The 21,685-nt window shown below is 36.3% G+C and overlaps 2 protein-coding genes across 3 annotated transcripts; one reads left to right on the forward strand and one right to left on the reverse strand.

Moving 5' to 3' along the window:
• Positions 1 to 200: 200 nt before the first annotated feature.
• On the reverse strand, positions 201 to 11,511 carry LOC122402851 (97 kDa heat shock protein). Of its 2 annotated transcripts, XM_043405992.1 has the most exons (12): positions 11,168 to 11,511; positions 9,517 to 9,715; positions 8,784 to 9,140; positions 8,379 to 8,700; positions 8,055 to 8,310; positions 7,721 to 7,851; positions 7,247 to 7,527; positions 4,021 to 4,128; positions 1,684 to 1,809; positions 1,371 to 1,610; positions 951 to 1,241; positions 201 to 804 (listed from the first exon to the last, which is right to left on the reverse strand). In XM_043405992.1, the coding sequence occupies exons 1-12, from the start codon at positions 11,281 to 11,283 to the stop codon at positions 616 to 618; spliced, it is 2,616 nt and encodes an 871-aa protein (XP_043261927.1). In that variant the 5' UTR covers positions 11,284 to 11,511; the 3' UTR covers positions 201 to 615. The 2 variants fall into 2 exon arrangements, with proteins under 2 accessions (XP_043261927.1, XP_043261929.1); XM_043405994.1 differs by lacking the exon at positions 4,021 to 4,128.
• A 689-nt stretch (positions 11,512 to 12,200) lies between these two features.
• Positions 12,201 to 16,752, forward strand: LOC122402817 (caseinolytic peptidase B protein homolog). Its single transcript, XM_043405932.1, has 10 exons — positions 12,201 to 12,611; positions 12,674 to 12,726; positions 14,579 to 14,768; positions 14,850 to 15,100; positions 15,171 to 15,261; positions 15,327 to 15,534; positions 15,606 to 15,738; positions 15,812 to 16,024; positions 16,094 to 16,391; positions 16,463 to 16,752. Exons 1-10 carry the CDS (start codon positions 12,266 to 12,268, stop codon positions 16,606 to 16,608), a joined length of 1,929 nt encoding a protein of 642 aa, XP_043261867.1. The 5' UTR covers positions 12,201 to 12,265; the 3' UTR covers positions 16,609 to 16,752.
• Positions 16,753 to 21,685: the final 4,933 nt, after the last annotated feature.

Genomic DNA, 21,685 nt, shown 5'->3' on the forward strand with positions numbered 1-21,685 from the left:
TCCACCGGCAATCGAATCGAGAGATCTTCTTCGAAAGGACTCCAGTGATTAAAATTTTGTTACACTTCAACGGTACATTAAAAGTTGAAGAATTTTTCGATTAAATATCTTTTCGGAAAAAATAGGGCGACGTATTTTTGTTTTAAACACCGTTCTCGGTGGTTTATTTTGCATTAAAATGGAAAATGTACAAATGTGGCAAAGAAAATTGTCATTCTTTTATACTTAAACTAACACCAAGGGATAACAACACCTTTAAGAGAAATTTCTTATCTAGCATTCTCAGTTACGTGTCAAATTTTATAACATTTATTTATTGAAATGGAATAACGTTCGTCAAAGTAAAATGGAACAAATACACAGGCTCGTGGCCTGAAAAAATTTCTTCAATTTTCAACATACTTTGTATCGAACGACACTTTGCCCTTAAATATGTCAACTTATCACATCGATAACAGTGAAAGGAGAGAAAAAGAAAAATCAATCGCGTGTGCCAACGAAAACGTTTCAGGTGCTTCTGTGGCATGATAAAGATGGCTTATATGATGAAATAATTTTCATTATTTTAATCATGATAGATTTAATAGTATTAAAACATAGGAAATGGGATGACTGTTACTCAAGGTCCATCTCTTCTTCCGCTGGTTGTTGTTGATTGGCCTGAGGATGACCGTCGCCTTGACTGTTTTGATTGTTCTTCTGATCTTCGTTAGTTTTATTATCTTTTGGTTGTTTCTCTTCCTTTGGGACCTCGACTTTCGGTTTTGGTTTATTTAGAATTGGAAATACGATATTATCCAACGACTGCGAAGCAAGAACGAGTATTAATAAACTGTTTTACCGACCAACACTTACCGACCGATAGCGTATTGATCAACTGTTTTACCGACCGGTACCGGTCGGTAAAGTGTTAACAAAGATGATTACAGTACTTCGTGTGCATTAAATACCTGTTTTTCTGCGCGCAATTGTGCTACGGTGACTGGTGGTTGTTCCGTACGGTCTGTGCTAGCAAGAAGTACACGTTTCTCTTCGAGCCATGCCCATTTCTCCTGTACAGTTTTCTCAACCTTCTTCACCTCTTCCTCCGTCAAGTGAGAATATTTATCATCCTTTCCACTGGACGCCTTGATCAGATCTAGTCCTTTTTTAGCTAGTTGTAAAGCCCCCGCCAACTCTTCCAGCGCATGATTTCTTCCTTCGAACTCCATTCGCCTTTCTTTGATCGGTTCACCTTGGGACTGATAACAATAATAAATACATTATTTCAAGTTACAAACATCATATTTTACCTTATACAAAAACTGATTATAGGTTACGTACTGATTTTACATTATTTAAATATCGAATAGAAATTAAGCACGACTCACCTGAAGGAGTGACAACCGTTTCGAATAAACTTCTTGATGACAATCTTGGCCTTCCTCGTAAAGCCAGATTTCTGTCTCCTCCAACATACGACAAAGTGCTTCTTTGTTTGCTTCCGTAACAAATGTAGCGAACTGATCTTCCTCTGATAGTTTAGCGCGTAAGTCGTAAACGTATTCTTCCAATGCGTTGCGAGCATCGACTCGTTCTTTCTCTTGTCTATCTTCAGCAATCATTTTACTCTAAAATGTACGATCAATATATAAAAACTTGGTTGAAATGTGTACGTGTATCACAATTGCTATTGCAACGTACCTCTTTCTCCACTGCGTTATCCAAGTCGCGTTGAGAAAGTCCACACGAATAGGATTCCACTGGTAAGTCGATAGTACGAATAGGAATTTTCTTTTTACCTTTACCATCTTCACCCTTGTCGTCTCCCTAAAAAAGAGAAGAGAAAAAAACGCAATATAATACGTAACACAAATTGATAATTAAATTTAATTAGTATAAGCTTGTTTATGAATAACTTTACTGTCGCATACTTTTTTTCTTTTTCTTATGTAAACGTGTGAAACATATGTACAAAATGCTTAACCCCTTACGCTGCATGAATTCTTCTTGTAAATAGAAAAAAAAGTTCTTTTGTTTGTAGACACTAATAATTACAAGCTCAACATATAAAATAAAGATAAATTCATGCTGAAAAACAAATATATACTACGCATTAATTGTCCAACGTTAAGTTCTTTTCGAATGACGAAGGTGAAAGAATAAAATGGACAAAAATTATTATATATATGGTAAGGGGTTAACGTCGAAAGACGAAGCGAATCAAATTTCGCAGTTTTGTACATTAATTTTGAAATTATTGATCGTTGTTGATGTAACTTAAAATTACAACGTATAAAAGAAAGATAACAATGCCCACGTATCGACAAAAGAAATATTTGATGCGAAACACATGTATTTAAATTGGAAGGTAGGTAATAATGGGAGAAAGTGGGGGATATTTTTATGCGAACAGTTTTCAATTCGTGGGTGCTCTAAATTTCAAGTTTTCGAAGCGTTGAGAAGGAAAAACTATATGCACGCATAGAATATTGTTGAAATTATTGGCACGAATGGAAAACCGAACCGCATTGCCTGCCTTCACAATTTTGAGGTATCGATAATTGTTCCGTTACTAAAAATTACTGTCTCTTTTCCTTCCTTGTTTATGAATAATTTTACTGTCGCATACTTTTTTTCTTTTTTTTATGTAAACGTGTGAAACATATGTACAAAATGCTTAACCCCTTACGCTACATGAATTCTTCATGTAAATAGAAAAAAAAGTTCTTTTGTTTGTAGATACTAATAATTACAAGCTTAACATATAAAATAAAGATAAATTCATGCTGAAAAACAAATATATACTACGCATTAATTGTCCAACGTTAAGTTCTTTTCGAATGACGAAGGTGAAAGAATAAAATGAACAAAAATTATTATATATATGGTAAGGGGTTAACGTCGAAAGACGAAGCGAATCAAATTTCGCAGTTTTGTACATTAATTTTGAAATTATTGATCGTTGTTGATGTAACTTAAAATTACAACGTATAAAAGAAAGATAACAATGCCCACGTATCGACAAAAGAAATATTTGATGCGAAACACATGTATTTAAATTGGAAGGTAGGTAATAATGGGAGAAAGTGGGGGATATTTTTATGCGAACAGTTTTCAATTCGTGGGTGCTCTAAATTTCAAGTTTTCGAAGCGTTGAGAAGGAAAAACTATATGCACGCATAGAATATTGTTGAAATTATTGGCACGAATGGAAAACCGAACCGCATTGCCTGCCTTCACAATTTTGAGGTATCGATAATTGTTCCGTTACTAAAAATTACTGTCTCTTTTCCTTCTGCGACCCAGTGAAAAGAACAACAGAGCAAAGACAGACAGCACGGCGTGACACAGCTGTACCTTGGACCCATATGCATAAAAACAGTTATTACGAAATCAAATTATGCATATTCTTGCATCTATGAATATATCGAAATATCATTTTCTATCTGATTGGAATTAACTACTTTAGTTCAGTTAATATTTTTTTCATAGTTATCCGAGTTTGCAGAAGAAATCGACACAGACTTAAGAACCCTGAATATAACTAAATGTCATGCACTAAGAGAACTACGATAAGTAACAAGCTTCTATAAGTGACGCATAAATTGCATTGCGCATTTTATGCTTTTATGTCCTTAACATTTAAACGAACTGAAATAAACAGAAATGACGGAAGTTGATTTACTATTTTATGCTTTTAACGCAACTTAATGATACATGTTTGTCTTTTTTTTTTTTCTTAAATAAAAAAGGAACAGATATCAAATATGGATGTATCGGTGTAAAATTGCAATACGTAGTTATTACAATCATGCAGGATATTTGTATTTGACTTAAACCGCAATGATCTTAGAACAGATGACTGACGATGCTGACGTGATGAAAGAAATAAAAGGTCTATGTCATCTTTGCGCATAAAAAGGTATTCGTGTTAAGAATTACAACAATGCAATGATCTAAGGCGTATGTCAGAAATCATTGCATGTGTTTCGGTTAACATATGCATATGGGTCCAAGTAATGATAGTGTGTCGCGTACCGAGCTGAACCAAGAGCGAATCCTGGAGGAGTAGGAAGGGGCACAACCCCTCGAACCTCTTCCACCATCATCAGCATTTGAGTTCCGTCGTGTTTTATCCATGCTCACCTAAACCACAACAAACTCACATAGTCATGCACCAGACACTCATAAAACATATGAATTTTGTACTTCTATAAAAATTTCTTTCGAATAGAATGGATCTGGTGATTTTAATTCGCACTTATTTGCTACTTGAGTTTTCATTTAAACCTTGGACGAGTAAAATCTCAGCTCAATAGTAGAATTTGCATTATCGTTCGGTCAAAGGTGAACAATATCAACGGAATACATAGACAGCGTATCTTACCCAAAATCGAGTAAATATCTTCAACGATTCTGATGATATAGAAATATTTCATTTTTTCCTGCGGGAGTTCTCAAGATTACTCATATTTTTTCCAGATATGTAACGATAACCTTGAATTGATCTTTGACACTAAAAATTACAATAAAACGAAATTTGTATCTATCTAAATTGCAAATGCAAACAACGTCTGGGAATTCTGTGAATGCGATTAAATGTTTCGTATAGAAATGGTGCGAAAACTTCTGTTAGAAAATTAAGCATCGTCTGGATTTTCATGGAGAAGATTTTGAAAATGGTAAATCATTTCTTGAAAGAAAATTGTTCGCTGATGAGGCATTGCCCATCAATCACATTGAGAAATATGAATTACTGGTCCGTAGAAAACTGAAATGGTTAACACATTACCGACCGATATTAATCGACTGTTTTACCGACCAACACTTACCGACCGATAGCGTGTATTAATCAACTGTTTTACCGACCGATACACCGTGAATTGTGAATGTTTGGTGTGGCATCTTGAATGATCAGACGATTGGTCCTTATTTTATAAATGGAACATTAAATGGAGCGAATTACGCAACATTCTTACATAATGAGTTACAAATGCTTCTGATGTACTATTAGACATAATAATATTCATGGAAGAATGGGGTATCAGCACGATTATCGAATTTTAAATAAAAAATTTCCAAATTACCGGACTGAAAATCATGAAAATGATTTTGTGTACGGGACCATTTAAAACTAGTTATTTTCAAGACCAAACTTCCTAGATAATACCTAATCGAGTACTATTTAGAATATGAAATAATTGTTTCGTCTGCACAGTTTGCGAGTTGGACAAAAATTTAGTTTCGTTGGAATTTTCAAAGTCAACGGTCGATTTAAGGTTATTGCACATGTATTATTTGTTACACGATGCAGCGAAATAAAATACACTCATATGTAAAAAAATATCAGCACGATTGCTCAGCTCATTCATCTTGCAAAATAAATTTTAAATGCAAAATTTCCAAATTACCGGACTGAAAATCATGAAAATGATTTTGTGTACGGGACCATTTAAAACTAGTTATTTTCAAGACCAAACTCCCTAGATAATACCTAATCGAGTACTATTTAGAATATGAAATAATTGTTTCGTCTGCACAGTTTGCGAGTTGGACAAAAATTTAGTTTCGTTTGAATTTTCAAAGTCAACGGTCCATTTAAGGTTATTGCACATGTATTATTTGTTACACGATGCAGCGAAATAAAATACACTCATATGTAAAAAAATATCAGCACGATTGTTCAGCTCATTCATCTTGCAAAATAAATTTTAAATGCAAAATTTCCAAATTACCGGACTGAAAATCATGAAAATGATTTTGTGTACGGGAACATTTAAAACTAGTTATTTTCAAGACCAAACTTCCTAGATAATACCTAATCGAGTACTATTTAGAATATGAAATAATTGTTTCGTCAGCACAGTTTGCGAGTTGGACAAAAATTTAGTTTCGTTGGAATTTTCAAAGTCAACGGTCGATTTAAGGTTATTGCACATGTATTATTTGTTACACGATGCAGCGAAATAAAATACACTCATATGTAAAAAAATATCAGCAAGATTGCTCAGCTCATTCATCTTGCAAAATAAATTTTAAATGCAAAATTTCCAAATTACCGGACTGAAAATCATGAAAATGATTTTGTGTACGGGACCATTTAAAACTAGTTATTTTCAAGACCAAACTCCCTAGATAATACCTAATCGAGTACTATTTAGAATATGAAATAATTGTTTCGTCTGCACAGTTTGCGAGTTGGACAAAAATTTAGTTTCGTTGGAATTTTCAAAGTCAACGGTCGATTTAAGGTTATTGCACATGTATTATTTGTTACACGATGCAGCGAAATAAAATACACTCATATGTAAAAAAATATCAGCACGATTGCTCAGCTCATTCATCTTGCAAAATAAATTTTAAATGCAAAATTTCCAAATTACCGGACTGAAAATCATGAAAATGATTTTGTGTACGGGACCATTTAAAACTAGTTATTTTCAAGATCAAACTTCCTAGATAATACCTAATCGAGTACTATTTAGAATATGAAATAATTGTTTCGTCTGCACAGTTTGCGAGTTGGACAAAAATTTAGTTTCGTTTGAATTTTCAAAGTCAACGGTCGATTTAAGGTTATTGCACATGTATTATTTGTTACACGATGCAGCGAAATAAAATACACTCATATGTAAAAAAATATCAGCACGATTGTTCAGCTCATTCATCTTGCAAAATAAATTTTAAATGCAAAATTTCCAAATTACCGGACTGAAAATCATGAAAATGATTTTGTGTACGGGAACATTTAAAACTAGTTATTTTCAAGACCAAACTTCCTAGATAATACCTAATCGAGTACTATTTAGAATATGAAATAATTGTTTCGTCAGCAGTTTGCGAGTTGGACAAAAATTTAGTTTCGTTGGAATTTTCAAAGTCAACGGTCGATTTAAGGTTATTGCACATGTATTATTTGTTACACGATGCAGCGAAATAAAATACACTCATATGTAAAAAAAAGTATCGATAACCTTGTAAATTCCAGCAAAAAAAGAAAGAAAAAAGAAAAATGTTTTCAACGACATACTCAACTCTCATTATCACTCAAATTGCATATAAAATATTTTCCATATCATCAAAGTCGATGGAGATATTTAGGTGTCTTACGTTAGGTTAGACACCCTGTGTATGTGTATATACATACTATTTAAATCGCAATATCATTCGAATATACCCATTCTTGCATAAAAGTTAATTGAAAATAGTTCTCCATGTGCATAGAATTATTTATCTTTCTTGAATAAACGAAATCATTACGTACCTCAGGTGCTGGTGGTTCGTTGGCCTGCGCTTCTTGATCAGGCTTATCCTTTTTATCTTGCTGCTGATCCACGTCCATGTTATTCTGTTGAGTTTGTTGTTGTTGCTGCTGCTGTTTCTCCTCCTCTTCTTTTTCTTTTTCTTGTTGCGTGAGTTCACGTTTCTCGATCAGCGACGCGGAAATAACAGTGAGGATTCCATTCAAATTAACCCTAACCTTCACTTTCACTTTCGATGATTCACCTTCCGGCGTCGGTTTAATATTTTTAATTACAAACACACCTACAAAAAGATATTATTAACAAATTACCGACCGATAGCCTACTAATCTTCTTTACCGACCAAACGCTTATCGACCGACAGCGTATTGATCAACTGTTTTACCGACGAACGCTTACCGACCGCTACCGGTCGGTAAAGTGTCAAGTATACAAGGATATTACGAGTTACTAGAAAATAAAAATCACGTGCATACCAATGTGTGTTTCGGGATACGACTGTGGCGGTGTACTGTAGCTAGCAGTGAGTGAAAATGGGCTTGATCGATAAAATGTCAACATCTTCGAGAACGGTACAGGATGATTGTGTCCAAAAATCTCCATCTCACTAAAATAATAGGTATCATAAAATTTAAAAAAATTTCAACGCTTAAATATAATTAAGAGGCTTTTCTACCTGTCCGAGTAAAAAAAATCAATTTTGTATTAATATTTTCTGGAAGATTAAAGCATTCGTAAAAAATCAAATTTTTCGTTCAACGAGGTAGAAAAGCATTTTTGAACAACATGTAAATGTCGAGGTTAACGTACCCTTCTTCGCCTTGATTAGCATCCCATGTTAGTTTAATTGAATATGGTTGAATGTCGGTCACTGCAAAGTCACGGACTCTAACTGCAGGACTTAACATTGCGCACTGTAGCGCGCATCCACGAGCAACAGCTTCATCTTGATTCAGTGTCGTGGACCCGGTACGGCCAAACATTTCCTCAACTATTCGTTTAATAGCGGGAACACGGGTAGAACCACCCGCTAATTCAATCGAATGTACATCATCCAATTTTAGTTCTACAAAAAAAAAATATTACGAGTTGAGAGATTTACTGTTTTTGAAATTTATAGAAAGCGAAACGTACTAGAATCTTCAAGGCACTGCCGCAAAGTTGATTCCACGCGTTTGAATAAATGCGCGCACATTCCCTCCATGTCAGCACGTTTCAAGTCACCGTGTACATCTTTCTCATCCATGAAACACTCGATATTAAGAGGAAGCGTCGTTGAATTTGCTGACATTTGTTTCTTCAACTTTTCCACCTCTCCTAATAACCTTAAGTATGCACGCGGATTGGTGTGCGCATCGATATTGTAACGAGATCGAAACTCTTTACAAAAGTGTTCTGCTAAAATAGAGTCTATATCTCTGCCACCTAATTGACTGTCCGCTGAACTTGCTAACATCTGCGAACAATATTTATGAAATATATTTCTTGAAATTAACTTTCAATTCAGAAGTTTAATTTAGATTGATTCTTGTTACTGACCTTCAGTTTTCCTTTGTGGAACGCGCAAATGCTCACTTGTAGGCTGGCGTATCCACAATCGACAAATACTACATTTCTTGGGGGCGCATCGGACGATGGTAACCCTTCTTTGTAAATACCGTAGCACAAAGCGGTAGCAGTTGTTTCATTAAATAATCTAAGAACGTTTAAATCTGCGATCCTTGCAGCGTCGAGCAATGCTTGACGTTCAGCTTGTGTGTAATAAGAAGGAACGGAAATGACACAATCATTAACGACAGTTTGAAGAGCAACCTCGGATATATCTTTTAATTTTGTGAACAACATCGCAGTTATTTGTTCCGGTGTAAATATGTGCTTTTCTCCCAAGTATTGTACCTGAAATTTTGTCAACGAATGTAAACAAAACCTTTATCATTAATCATTACCATTGTTACGATGTATGATCTATTAATCACAGGCGATATGATTCATCGTGTTTTAACTGCTCTATAGAGATATAAATAAGATACGAGACTCCATAAACGTGAGAAACCTGGCAAAATGCCAAGATTACTATTGAATTTAGTCACATTAAAAAGAACATTAATAGCATATATCTTAAACGGGATCTAAATAACATTAAAACAGCACAGAATAATTACAAAGTTGTTCTTTGGTATGTATCATTATAATTATTTTATAATACTGCGTTGAAAGTTTCTAATATCGACAAACGTTATCGGAAGACACTAGAATTGTGTTAAAAACTTACATGTATACCGATACCCCCATCTGGCTGCTGAGTTACCGTGAAAGGTAACATTTGAATCTCTCGCTGTACTTGCGGGTCGTTAAACTTCCTACCCAATAATCTTTTGAATCCAAAAATAGTGTTTTTCATATTGGTTACCATTTGATTCTTGGCGGCTACGCCAAGAATTCGATTTTTCCAACTAAATGCTACGCATGATCTAGAACCAAGTTATTAGTTCCAATATTAGTGAAATTTGTGAATAATTTTTAGCTTACAGGCTAAAACAATGATTATTTTACCATGCACAGGCATGCGTACACGTTACGTTGATCAAACTATGTTTCAACTACTATTTTATGTATATTAGACGAAAAGAATGATGAGAAAAAGTTGTTTATCGTTCGTACACGTCTTTGTTTTAAAATAGAGGTATCCGAGGTCATAAAATGAGGTTACTAAAAACTATAATGATTATTTTACTATGCACAGGCGTGCGTACACGTTACGTTGACCAAAACTATGTTTCAACTACTATTTTATGTATATTAGACGAAAAGAATGATGAGAAAAAGTTGTTTATCGTTCGTACACGTCTTTGTTTTAAAATAAAGGTATCCGAGGTCATAAAATGAGATTACTAAAAACTATAATGTAAAATTAATCTTGAAGTATCGTTTAATTTACCAAAATCATTGCTTAACCCCTTAACGAACCATCGAGTTTATTCGAACGCGTTAAACTAGCTAAACCGTGGACGCTCGAGATAATTAGAGCTGCGTTGCATTATACGCTGCTGTAATTGATCTTTTTTGGCCGGTTTTTTAAAAAAAAACTGTGCGTTAACCCCTCAACGTTCATGCCCCGAGTCTGACCGCTTTGAAAAGCAATATTTGTTGATCTAACGGTTCAAGGGACGATAATATTTGTTTTCCTTTGGATACGACATTGTAATTAAGGAAAACCGCAGTTTTAGAAACAAATTTGATAAAGAAAACTGATCGTTCTTGGTTAACCTGAAAACTATGAGCGTTAAGGGGTTAAGTTATATATCTATATATGTATACAAAGATCTCCGATATTGCAACGACTTACAATTAATACAAATAGCATAATATTTCTTAAAAAACTTTGTTGTTATCATTATCTGTGCATTTGGAATATTTTAAAACTATCGTGGAAGAAAATGAAATAGAACAAATGTGTTTCATTGCAAAAAATGAAATTAAACATATAAATTTCTAACTTTCGGATCATTTTTTTTTAAAAATCGAAATTTCTTTGTTCCTCGTACGAAGAATAAAAAGTGAAATATTGTTAGAATAAGAAAAAAAAAAAAAAATTTGATCCAAATCGTCTCGTAAACAAATAAGCTAATCGATCGCACAACTATGGACCTTTTTTGCGCTTAACGCGAAAGCGAGAATATCGAAATAGAGAAAACGTTTTCGAGATAAACGACACCGATAAAATAATCGCCCGCGAATTCTTATTGATGGATTCACGTGACATTCCATCGTTCGTTGTTTTCATCCCATTTCTGTTTTTTCTCGCCGTAAATTTCCACGGTAAGATTCGCGAATAGGTGAATACTCGAGGACCGGTGCGCACCGGCATCGGACACCGTTGGGCAAAGAATTAGCAAATGATCGTTCGAATAAAATTGACTCACGGTGTGCCCCGTAGACTGTAATCGTTCGCTATAGTTTCAATGCCGCCCGCGCGTGCTACGGCCACATAACAGCTCTCGTTGCCAAAGTCGATTCCGATCACGGACATAGCAGCCATGGCTGATAAAACTGGTTCGACGGTTTTCTTCACACGACACTGAACAAAGTCGTCGATCTTAGACCGTGAATTCGATGTTTGTCCTCGAGATTCGATATAAGAACGATCACACGAACGTTCCTATATTTTCCGTTTGTAATTAACAGTGAACGTTAAATTCACAAATCTCCCTTGTTTCTGGCCCCGATCACGCAATAGACTTGAACGAAATGCCCTCCGCACGGTGACTGTGATTACTTCCTTCTGCTAACTTCTGCTGCGAATTCACCAATCGTGGCGCTGCGGTGACCGGCTCCTATTGGCCAGACGGTCGCTCTGGAACATTCTGGAATTATGCGCCGTAGAAATCTTCTTCCGTGAATAACGTCTGCTTTCTCTCTCTCGGTCGGAAACCGACGGATCAATATGAAGCAGAAGTCACCAGAAATAAATTACCAGATCCGTAAATGAAAATCGGATCGTAACGATGAATTTTTATTTATATTCTTACAATTTTTTTTAGGTACACATTGTGGACGAGAACGATTGGTTTATATACCAATGTGTCGTGAAAACGAATTTTCATACGTTCGATAGAAATATACATTTTGCGATGATTTAAGTCCGACGAAATTGTATTTTGTATTTCAACGTTTTCATTTCCGTTGATATTGTATTTTACATTTATGTAAACTTCGTATTATCTATAAAATTGTTATTCATTGTATGGAAATACACGAAATATACTTTTAAACAAAAATTCGAGCTAAATGATTGGGATCACATTATTGAAATTTTCTAAAATGTTCGAATGATAGCTTTTCTTAAAATAACAGAATTAAAAATATATAGTTAATATAAATAATACGGTTCTAAGAAAAATTGGCAATTATTCAATGATTTTACGCATCGATAAGTTAGTAACAAGCAACGTTATGTAGTGTACTGATTCTCGAAAAGTCACATGGTTTGAACGCACAAGCATCTGTCAAATTTGTATAAAATGGCACGTTTATATAATTTGCGATTTAATTTAAGTATAAAAAATGCTAAAAATTCAAACGTTTTATTAAGTTTTATTAACCCAAATGTAAAGAGAATTAGCGAGTCGAGAAATATTCAGTATCAAAATGGTAGAGGTTATGTACAACTCTATTGGAGATTGAAAAGACATATCTATCCATTGTATAAATTATTAGTTATGTTTACGCCAAAGTATGTAAATTCTTCGTTAGTATTTAATACGTATAACGTTAACTATAGAAGGAAATATTACAAGAATTTAGGATTTATATTGAGCGGCTTTGGCCTGACCATAGCATTTTGCGAAGCATCTAATTTTAAACCAGGTATGTATCTCTTATGTTACAAAATGAATAGTAGTCTGTAACATCTCGTTATTCGTTAACAGAAAAGCGATTCTTTCGAGCAGTGCAGTACGACAATATCTCAGAATTAGAAAAGGTAAATACAAAGACTATTTTGTTATACATATATGTTACCGTGAATGACCGAAATTGGAGAATGTCAACATTCACCGGTGAATGTCAACAGATACCAAATACATAGGTGAAAGATCGAATATTTCATTACATTGTTGTACATTCGGACCCTCTCCGGTGTGTGTCGACAATCACAGATATGCTCTGGTGGAGGTCCAAAACAGAAGAGTCAAAAAACAAGCGACTGGCTCTCTCCCGCCAAATCCTTCGTTCTGCTCGGAGTCAATCAGCTTTGTCAGTCATATACAAGCTTTGATAACGCAAGCAACGTTTTCTTAATTTTTTTTCCGATACCCTAATTTATACTAAATGGATACTGCAGTAAATCGTGATCTTTTTCTAACCCAGACCTAACCCAGACTTAATTCAAACTTATTCCAGACCTAACCCAGACCTAACCCAAACCTAACCCAAACCTAGCCCAGACCTAACCCCGTTATCAGCAATGAATTGGTCTGGGTTAGGTCTGGTATAAGTCTGAATTAAGTCTGGGTTAGGTCTGGGTTAGGTCTGAATTTAGTCTGGGTTAGGTCTGGGTTAGGTCTGGGTTAGGTCTGAATTAAGTCTGGGTTAGGTCTGGGTTAGGTCTGGGTTAGGTCTGAATTAAGTCTGGGTTAGGTCTGGGTTAGGTCTGAATTAAGTCTGGGTTAGGTCTGGGTTAGGTCTGGGTTAGGTCTGATTTAAGTCTGGGTTAGGTCTGGGTTAGGTCTGGGTTAGGTCTGAATTAAGTCTGGGTTAGGTCTGGGTTAGGTCTGAATTAAGTCTGGGTTAGGTCTGGGTTAGGTCTAAATTAAGTCTGGGTTAGGTCTGGGTTAGGTCTGAATTAAGTCTGTGTTAGGTCTGGATCAGGTCTGGGTTAGGTCTGAAAGAAAAATTAGATTTTCTAATTAGCAAACTCGTCTTTTTAAGAGTAAATTAAGACCTAACCCAGACCTAACCCAGACCTAATCCAGACCTAACCCAGACCTAACCCAGACCTAACCCAGACTTATTCCAGACCTAACCCAGACCTAACCCAGACCTAACCCAGACTTATTCCAGACCTAACCCAGACCTAACCCAGACTTAATTCAGACCTAACCCAGACCTAACCCAGACTTATTCCAGACCTAACCCAGACCTAACCCAGACTTAATTCAGACCTAACCCAGACCTAACACAGACCTAACTCAGATCTAATCCAGACCTAACCCAGACCGAACTCAAATCTAATCCAGACCTAACCCAGACCTAACTCAAATCTAATCCAGACCTAACCCAGACCTAACTCAGATCTAATCCAGACCTAACCCAGACCTAACCCAGACCTAACTCAGATCTAACCCAGACCTAACCCAGACCTAACTCAAATCTAATCCAGACCTAACCCAGACCTAACTCAGATCTAATCCAGACCTAACCCAGACCTAACCCAGACCTAACTCAGATCTAATCCAGACCTAACCCAGACCTAACCCAAATCTAATCCAAATCTAATCCAGACCTAACCCAGATCTAATCCAGACCTAACCCAGACCTAACCCAGACCTAACTCAGACGCGAAAAAGTCACGTCACCCTTGTGACGTTTTATAGCGACTGAATTACGGGGAAGAAAATATAAATCTCCAACATGTTCAACACTCACCATTAGTGCATGGTGAATGTCAACATTTACCGGTGTAAGTCAGAAATAAGGGTGTTTAGCAAATATTTCGGACACACACTAAGCGACTATGTGAATGTTGACATTCACCGGTGAAAGTCGACATTCTCCAGATTTCGGTGTTTCACTGTAACATATATACTAATAATTAATAGGATTCTTGGTTATAGCTTTTGAAAGACGGCGTTAATGTAAATGCACGCCATGCATTGGGTTGGACGGCGTTACATGTCGCTGCTATCAACGAAAAACTAGAAGTATTGAAACTGTTGATAAAGAAAGGCGCAGACGTTAACGCAGCAGATGAGTTCGTCAATGTTTACAAAACTGCTATGGAAAAGGGGATACATTCTTTAGATGGTATAACTTGTAAATAGAAATTGTAATAATTATGTAATATAGTAATATTGTAATACATATATATCTTTTCAAAACTTTCAGTGCTCATGATAAGGGAAGAAGAATTTTCTGACCGTCTGAACAACAGAGCTACGTTTAAAGGTTTTACGCCATTACATTATGCAGTATTAGCTGATTCAGAGGCCTGCGTAAAAGCATTGCTAGATGGGGGAGCAAATCCAACGATAGAAAACGAATCTGGTCACCGTGCAGTAGAATACGCTAGGGACGGAAAGCTCAAAGAAATGCTAATGAAACATACGTTAAAATACGATGGAATAATGAAGGAAAAAGTATATATGTTCAAAGTTCTTCTACATAGTATTATTTTTCATCCATGTTTTTACTAAGTATTGTAAACAGGAAATAGAAGAACGCCGTAGGTTTCCAATAGAACAACGCTTAAAACAACACATTGTTGGACAGGAAGGAGCTATATCGATTGTTGCATCCAGTAAGATTTGTATTATTCAATAAATAAAACAAATTAAAATTGTGTAAAACTTTGTATGATTGTAGCTATCAGGAGGAAAGAGAACGGCTGGATCGACGAAGAACATCCCTTGGTATTCTTGTTCTTAGGTTCGTCAGGGATTGGAAAAACTGAATTAGCCAAGCAGTTGGCTGCGTACATCCATAAAAACAAACAGGATGGATTCATTCGATTGGATATGTCCGAGTATCAGGAGAAACATGAAGTTGCAAAACTAATTGGAGCGCCACCAGGGTATATATCATACTTATATCATATAAACTATATTACTTTTAAATATTACTTTATTTCAATGTTACGTGTAGATATGTAGGTCATGACGATGGTGGACAATTAACAAAGCTTCTAAAAAAATGTCCAAACGCTGTTGTGTTATTTGACGAGGTTGACAAAGCTCATCCTGACGTATTAACAGTTCTGTTACAACTTTTCGACGAAGTAACGTTACTTTCGTGATTTACATGTTGTATCGAAAATTCCATCCAAGTTGTCAGTATTAATTTCTTTTTAGGGAAGATTGACAGACGGTAAAGGAAAAACGATCGAATGTAAGAATGCGATTTTTATAATGACGTCGAATTTAGCGAGCGAAGTAATTGCAGAGCATGCGATACAGCTCAGAGAAGAAGCTGTACGTGCTTTGAATCTTAGACTCGATGCAAACTCTGACGAGGATCAGGCCCCGGAGCAAATCGAAATATCCCGTAACTTTAAGGATAAAGTGGTACGCATTAACTTGTCCGATGTGCATATGTGCATTGCGGTTTGCTTAATTTAAAACCACGCATTACAGGTACAACCTATATTGAAAACACATTTTCGAAGGGACGAGTTCTTGGGAAGAATAAATGAAATTGTTTACTTTCTACCATTCTCTCGGTCTGAGCTTATAAAATTAGTGGCCAAAGAATTGGACAATTGGGCGGTGCGTGCGAAAGAAAGACATTTGATAGAATTAAAGTGGGACAGAGAGGTTCTCTCGGTGTTGGCGGATGGTTATGATGTTCATTACGGTGCTCGTTCGATCAAATACGAAGTAGAGAGACGTGTTGTCAATCAATTGGCGGCTGCACACGAACGAGGCCAACTTGGTACGTATATTCCTACCTGTTAATAACCTATAATCACTTCGACTGCTTTATAACAATTCTGTTACATCTAGAAAAAGACTGTTGCGTATTACTTAAAGTTAAGTGGCACGAAAATGGTGCTCGTATAATATTATCGGTACGATCCAAAGGCGTAAAAACCTTTGTTGACATTGCGGACACTGATAACTTGATAAAGAATGTGAATTCTACGTTTTAATGTTACACACGATTATTTTGGTCGTACAGCTACGTTAAACAAAGAACATGTATTATATAGATAGCTTGATCTCGTAATACATACGTAAAAGAGATTTTGTAGTACAAGGAAACGTAACTACTCGCAGTAATATATGTATTATTTATGTATAGAAAGATAAGTATGTTGTACATGAACTTATTTTCGTAAAACAAAAATACTCTCGCACGTTATGTGTCGTACATAATAAAATGTTAAATAGAATTAAAAGAAGAACAACTTTTTTACCTGCGTCCTCGTTGTTGAAGATAGTTTGCAAAATGAAGGTTTAGGTTGGGTTAGGTCTGGGTTAGGTCTGGATTAAGTCTGGGTTAGGTCTGGGTTAGGTCTGGGTCAGGTCTGAATTAAGTCTGGGTTAGGTCTGGGTTAGGTCTGGGTTAGGAGTGAATTAAGTCTGGGTTAGGTCTGGGTTAGGTATGAATTAACTGGGTTAGGTCTGGGTTAGGTCTGGATTAAGTCTGGGTTAGGTCTGGGTTAGGTCTGGGTTAGGTCTGGGTTAGGTCTGGGTTAGGTCTGGGTTAGGTCTGGGTTAGGTCTGGGTTAGGTCTGGGTTAGGTCTGGGTTAGGTCTGGGTTAGGTCTGGGTTAGGTCTGGGTTAGGTCTGGGATAGGTCTGGGTTAGGTCTGGGTTAGGTCTGGGTTAGGTCTGGGTTAGGTCTGGATTAAGTCTGGGTTAGGTCTGGGTTAGGTCTGGGTTAGGTCTGGGTTAGGTCTGGGTTAGGTCTGGGTTAGGTCTGGGTCAGGTCTGGATTAGGTCTGGGTTAGGTCTGGGTTAGGTCTGGGTTAGGAGTGAATTAAGTCTGGGTTAGGTCTGGGTTAGGTATGAATTACACTGGGTTAGGTCTGGGTTAGGTCTGGATTAAGTCTGGGTTAGGTCTGGGTTAGGTCTGAATTAAGTCTGGGTTAGGTCTGGGTTAGGTCTGGGTTATTTTATTCTTTTATATATATATGTAAAAGAATAAAATAGATCCTTTCTCGGTAGTAATCTTCTGGATATCCCTAACCCAGACCTAACCCAGACCTAACCTAACCCAGACCTAACCCAGACATAACCCAGACCTAACCCAGACCTAACCCAGACTTAATTCAGACCTAACCCAGACCTAACCCAGACTTATTCCAGACCTAACCCAGACCTAACCCAGACCTAACCCAGACCTAACCCAGACCTAAACCAGACCTAACCCAGACCTAACCCAGACATAACCCAGACCTAACCCAGACCTAACCCAGACTTAATTCGGACCTAACCCAGACCTAACCCAGACCTAACCCAGACCTAACCCAGACATAACCCAGACCTAACCCAGACTTAATTCAGACTTATTCCAGACCTAACCCAGACCTAACCCAGACTTAATTCAGACTTATTCCAGGCCTAACCCAGACCTAACCCAAACCTAGGTCTGGGTTAGGTCTGGGTTAGGTCTGGATTAAGTCTGGGTTAGGTCTGGGTTAGGTCTGGATTATGTCTGGATTAAGTCTGGATTAAGTCTGGGTTAGGTCTATAGTAGAGAGACGTGTTGTCAATCAATTGGCTGCTGCACACGAACGAGGCCAACTTGGTACGTATATTCCTACCTTTAAATAACCTATAATCACTTCGACTGCTTTATAACAATTCTGTTACATCTAGAAAAAGACTGTTGCGTATTACTTAAAGGTAAGTGGCACGAAAATGGTGCTCGTATAATATTATCGGTACGATCCAAAGGCGTAAAAACCTTTGTTGACATTGCGGACACTGATAACTTGATAAAGAATGTGAATTCTGCGTTTTAATGTTACACGCGATTATTTTGGTCGTACAGCTACGTTAAACAAAGAACATGCATTATATAGATAGCTTGATCTCGTAATACATACGTAAAAGAGATTTTGTAGTTCAAGGAAACGTAACTACTCGCAGTAATATATGTATTATTTATGTATAGAAAGATAAGTATGTTGTACATGAACTTATTTTCGTAAAACAAAAATACTCTCGCACATTATGTGTTATACATAATAAAATGTTAAATAGAATTAAAAGAAGAATAACGTATATTATTCGTGCAACTTTTTCTTACCTGCGTCCTCGTCGTTGAAGACAGTTTGCAAAGTGAAACGTACGATTTTGACGGAAATAAGTGATTCTTTATTTTCAATCGAATCATGAAGATACATTACAAGAAAATATCGGTTATACGTCACATTTAGGATACATTGTACATTTGTTTTCTTTTACGACGTAACGAGAGAAGAGACATTCTCGAAAACGCTGTAAACCGCGTTTCTTTCTTCGATCATTTGTACTACGAGAATCATATTTCGACTTATCGATCGTTGACAACGCAACAAGTCGAAGCTTTTAACGTTTTCGCTCGTCGTGGAGTGCAGGACAAATTCAGGTCCGATAACAGAGGTCTGTTGATTTTAAAAACTATTCGACGCATCGATAGAACCTTCTCAAAATCAGCGTATAAAGTATCGGTGATAGAAGGACGATAGAAACTGTTCGTTTCGTACAGCGAGTCGCAGCCAAAATCGTACACCACCGTATGAAAATATGTTTCGTTCGAAAAAAGAGGTTTGAGGATGATTTAGAAAAAGAATAAGGCAGTTATATTATTGTAAATATTTCTGTATTTATTAACATAAAAAAAACAAAGTTACTGTAAAGGAAGAACGTTAAACAAAAGAAAATGAAGCAAACGACATTAGAGGCGCGAGAAATTTAAATTGTCGCGAAGAACTTTATTTTTTTTACGTTAACACTAGATTGCCCAAGGAAGTCATTTTGACTGCTTTTTAATTTCAATTAGAAAAACAATTATGTATATAATGACACAATTTCTTAGAATTTTGTGACTTTTTGCAGAACATATAAATGCGTTTATTAATAATTGTAGTTACCTCCTCCCTCCTTCATTTCCGGTATATGTGTTATACCTATATTGGTCAAAAGCAGTCATTTTGACTGCTTGGGAAATTTTAAATAATCAAATGACTCTTATTATTGAATTGAGTAAATTTCTTATATGACCAGTTCGACTCTGTATTGAAATAACAGTTTTCATTTTTTTTCGATTACCAACACATGATAACATACAAGTACATGATAAATTGTCGATTTGGGCGTACCTAACACAGACCTAACCCAGACCTAACCCAGATCTAATCCAGACCTAACCCAGACATAACCCAGAGCTAACTCAGATCTAATCCAGACCTAACCCAGACCTAACTCAGATCTAACTCAGATCTGAATTAGATCTGGGTTAGGTCTGGATTAGATCTGAGTTAGCTCTGGGTTAGGTCTGGATTAGATCTGAATTAGATCTGGGTTAGGTCTGAATTAGATCTGAATTAGATCTGGGTTAGGTCTGGTTTAGGTCTGGGTTAGATCTGGGTTAGGTCTGGGTTAGGTCTGGATTAGATCTGAGTTAGCTCTGGGTTAGGTCTGGATTAGATCTGAATTAGATCTGGGTTAGGTCTGGTTTAGGTCTGGGTTAGATCTGGGTTAGGTCTGGTTTAGGTCTGGGTTAGATCTGGGTTAGGTCTGGGTTAGGTCTGGATTAGATCTGATGTAGATCTGAGTTAGGTCTGGGTTAGGTCTGGATTAGTTAATAATCTAAATTATCTTAACCCTTTGCACTCCTATGTCGAGTGTGATTCGACATAAATTTTGATCTCAGGAGCACTTTCGTCAAGTCTCACTCGACATTCTTTCAAGTCCAAACCAAACAGATATCATACACTTGGAAATTACAAAATACAACAACAGTGTAAATAAAACACTTATTTTAACAGGTAAATTTCAAATAAAACACTTAAAAGCATTGTTCGTCAAGTCCCATTCGACATTTTTTCGAGTCCAAACCAAATCATACACTTGGAAATTACAAAATACTACAACAGTGTAAATGAGACCTAACCCAGACCTAACCCAGACCTAACCCAAATCTAATCCAGACCTAACCCAGACCTAACCCAAATCTAATCCAGACCTAACCCAGACCTAACCCAAATCTAATCCAAATCTAATCCAGACCTAACCCAGGTCTAATCCAGATCTAATCCAGACCTAACCCAAATCTAATCCAAATCTAATCCAGACCTAACCCAGACCTAACCCAAATCTAATCCAAATCTAATCCAGACCTAACCCAGATCTAATCCAGATCTAATCCAGACCTAACCCAAATCTAATCCAAATCTAATCCAGACCTAACCCAGACCTAACCCAAATCTAATCCAAATCTAATCCAGACCTAACCCAGATCTAATCCAGATCTAATCCAGACCTAACCCAGACCTAACCCAAATCTAATCCAAATCTAATCCAGACCTAACCCAGACCTAACCCAGACCTAGGTTTGGGTTAGGTCTGGGTTAGGTCTGGATTAAGTCTGGATTAAGTCTTGGTTAGGTCTGTGTTATGTCTGGGTTAGGTCTGTCTAGCAAAACGTATTAAACGATTAGATCAACATCACTATTATAGTCTTTCTAGTGTTAAGCAATATTCATTTCTTTCATCATCATTATACAATAAATACAGATATATTTACGATAATATGTCTGCCTCATTTTGTATTTCAAATCATTCCTAAACTTTTTTTTTTATAATGAAACATATTTTCACACGTGGTGTACGATTTTGACTGAGTCGCTGTATGCCAACCAGGACACATGAAACTTCACACTCCCATAAATTTCTTCACAGCAATTACAAGTGCACTACCGACCTCAACGATATATCAACAACGTCGGAGAACAATAAAGAATTAGAATGAAATTCGCTGCTACAAGTTCGGTAAGTCGAACGAACAATTAATCATTCATCGTTCGTTTATTATTACAGGTTATGTCAGAAATTTTAAAAAATGAATCAAACAGCATCGTCTCCGTATGGTCGGTAGTGTGTATAGGAATGTTAAAAACGTGTTTGCATTAAACATCCAACATGATTGTTTATACGACACGATATACATATAAGAACATCTTTATAATAATATGTATATATATATATATTTTTAATATAAATACCATGTACCTTT

Source organism: Colletes gigas, unplaced genomic scaffold, assembly GCF_013123115.1.
Source record: "Colletes gigas isolate AHSC1104 unplaced genomic scaffold, ASM1312311v1 Colletes_gigas_Sc00040, whole genome shotgun sequence".
Lineage (NCBI taxonomy): Eukaryota > Metazoa > Arthropoda > Insecta > Hymenoptera > Colletidae > Colletes > Colletes gigas.